The 2845-nt window shown below is 44.9% G+C and overlaps 1 protein-coding gene across 1 annotated transcript; it reads right to left on the bottom strand.

Annotated features, from left to right (window-relative positions):
* Nucleotides 1-424: 424 nt before the first annotated feature.
* Nucleotides 425-2022, bottom strand: LOC123429763. The gene is made up of 3 exons (XM_045113763.1): nt 1440-2022; nt 937-1339; nt 425-825 (listed from the first exon to the last, which is right to left on the bottom strand). Exons 2-3 carry the CDS (start codon nt 1298-1300, stop codon nt 683-685), a joined length of 507 nt encoding a protein of 168 aa, XP_044969698.1. The 5' UTR covers nt 1301-1339; nt 1440-2022; the 3' UTR covers nt 425-682.
* Nucleotides 2023-2845: the final 823 nt, after the last annotated feature.

Here is a 2845-nt window from a genome sequence, read left to right as displayed (position 1 = left end):
TCCCCGACACTATCTACTTTGCTGCTACATATATACACTAACCATGACATTTCTTCCTCTGTTGTGGTCAGAACTACAATCTGATTACTAAACCCCTAATCATCTTTCATAATCCCACACTGAATGGTTTTGTAACTGCTACTGTTTTAGCATGATAAAATTGATAGCTCATAACTGGTGTCTCACACATTGGTATGGATTACAGTATGACCCACAAACGTTCATTCCTGTACTACTAATTTTGTAGTTCTTCTTTCCTATCCGCATCTAGATTATTTCATGGTTGCATTTAAATTATAGAGCAGATTTTCTCTAAAATGGGAATCTGATAAGAACAGAGACTAACTCAGAAACAAATCGATGATTATTAACTTAACTGAATCTAAATCCTATTTTTAACCAAGCATCAAGAACACAACAGCAGTCAGTCTGAAATTTCTTTAACTAAATATAGTAGAATCGATCAGGACCACAGAGAGTTAGAAGATCATATCCCCATTAACAAGAACCAAGGATCCACCAGTGACCACCTGGGCTTGCAACCCAGACACTCAAGGAAATAAATAGATTCCACATCAACAAGTTTTTCGTGAAACATACCAGGAAATAGTTTATCACGAAACATCCAGGTACTGACATAGATTAATCCTATCCCCCAAATGAAGCCAAATCCTTGCTGAGTTCAGATAGTAGATAGTAGAAAATAGTACAGTAAGATATTAAACTGCCATAGGCAAGTCTGGGCCTTCTTCAGGTCGCCACTCTTGAGGTTCCAAGATGACCAATCATCCGCAGCTAAGCATCCTGCTAAGCAAAGACGGGGCGCTGGCAAAACAGACGACAAACGGATTGGTTAAAGCCTTCCATCAAACAACAATGCCCATACTGGAAGACTCTACGAGAACAAACGAACGACGAGCACAAGAACTGAATTACCTGCCGCATGTTGCAGACGGTCATGGCGAGGCTCACAACACTCGCGACCCCGGCGATGATCAGGCCCGAGTAGCTCGGCTCCGCCGCATACCCGTCGCTCATGGAGGCGTAGATCACGTAGTAGAGGACCCCGAACAGCCACACTGAGAGGGCCATGATCCACTGGTTCACGGGAGGCGCAAGCGGCGACGGGGCGGGTTTCTCTGACAGCGCGTTGGCGAGCAACCTGCAGCTGGACGGTGACGAACGTGAAGAAGAAGCAGGCGACCAGGGCTTCCACGGCCGGGCTGTAGCGGAGGAACTCGGCGTGCTCCGGCCACCGAAATCGGAACGTGGACAGCCAGATCGTCGTGAAAAGCATCATGTACAGTAGGCAGAGCGTCTCCACGTCGAACTTGGGCGGCTGCAGAGCACGGAAACCAAGAAAAGCACATATAAAGACTCAGAGAGATCGAATCGAACGCAAGAACGAGATGAGAGGTTGGATTTGGCGTTTTGCTTACCCTGGCATTCTCCCCCTCGGCCCCTCTTCCTTCTTTGCTCCTGCAACGCCCAAGTTGCGGCCTTCAAAGTTCAGACAAGACAACAGGCGGTTTAAATCTTGGCAGCAAATAGCAGATCAAAGAAACAAGAAGATCAAATCTTGGTAAAATGAAAAGGAAACAAAAGAGCAAGATCATAAGGTGAGACTACTGACTAGTTGAACAAATCAACAATCAGGGAAACTATTTGAAACGCTACCCAGAGCCAAAATATCTTCAGAAAAAAGAGCGACAATGTTGCTCCGCCAAGGGGAAGACGGGGAGAAAGAAATTCAGAAATGCAAGAACATTGATCCGGGAATCAGAAATCTTAGGCACAAATTTTCACCAAAATGATATGCACAACAAACTACCAACAGAAATCTTAGGCACAAATTTTCACCAAAGCAACTAATTACGAGGACGCATACCGGGCATCTCGCTAGCACTACTCTTTTCCCTAACCACGGAGAGTTTTGGAGAGAGATACTGATGAAGCTCTATGGAGGAACCGCCGTGGAGTTGGTCTCCACATCGGTAAGGCTGGTGCAATATTTTCAGTCGGGGGCAGCAGAAGACAGCGCTTTCTCAGATTCAGTTTCTTCTTTTCAGAGATCGTACTTGCAGTTGCCGCCTTTTCCGTTTCTTTTCTCTGCTTTCTTTACGGGACGGTAAAATCGACGGCTGATTTTGCTTTTACTAAGAGGCACATGACGGTCCCTTCCTGTTCGATGTCATCTCAACTCACATAGATGAATGCCTTCAAAAAAAAAAACTCACATAGATGAATGGTGGTAGTCAAATGGGCAGCTGCAGTCTGCAGGAGGATACCATCGGTTCACTTTTAACGTGAAACGCAAAAATTTGAATTAGTTTGAATTGAGCAGACGACAGACGAAAGAGAGTATCGTTATCTATGGCGGGAAACCAGGGTTGAATCGGGAAACCTCCAGGGAAACGCAAAGGCATCAGAATCGTTGCCTACCGCTGGATTTTACTCCAATAAAAGCATTTCCAACACATGGGCAACCCTCCGTCACCCTCAAAACAGTTTAGCGCGTTGAAATAGTGATTTTTACACGCCGGAGAGCACTCACTCCAACTGCCGCCGCAAAAAATAACGCGCGTGAACCGCTCCGGCAGACGCTGCAAAAAATCGGCGCGTGAGTAAACAGATCACATACAAATGATATTTGAAACAACATATAAATAGCTAGTAAACAGAACACATACAAACGATATTTGAAACAACATATAAATAGCATAGTTCAACCAAACACCGCAAACTAGTCCGATACAAATTAAAATAGATAAAATTACGATGAAAAAAACGTAGAAACTACTCCGAGTCGTCCTTCTCCTCCTCGGTGGTATCGTCCGACTTCGAC

This window comes from Hordeum vulgare, chromosome 2H (genome assembly GCF_904849725.1).
Source record: "Hordeum vulgare subsp. vulgare chromosome 2H, MorexV3_pseudomolecules_assembly, whole genome shotgun sequence".
Lineage (NCBI taxonomy): Eukaryota > Viridiplantae > Streptophyta > Magnoliopsida > Poales > Poaceae > Hordeum > Hordeum vulgare.
The sequence above is the reverse complement of the archived record's forward strand: the minus strand, read 5'-3'. Positions and strand labels throughout refer to the sequence as shown.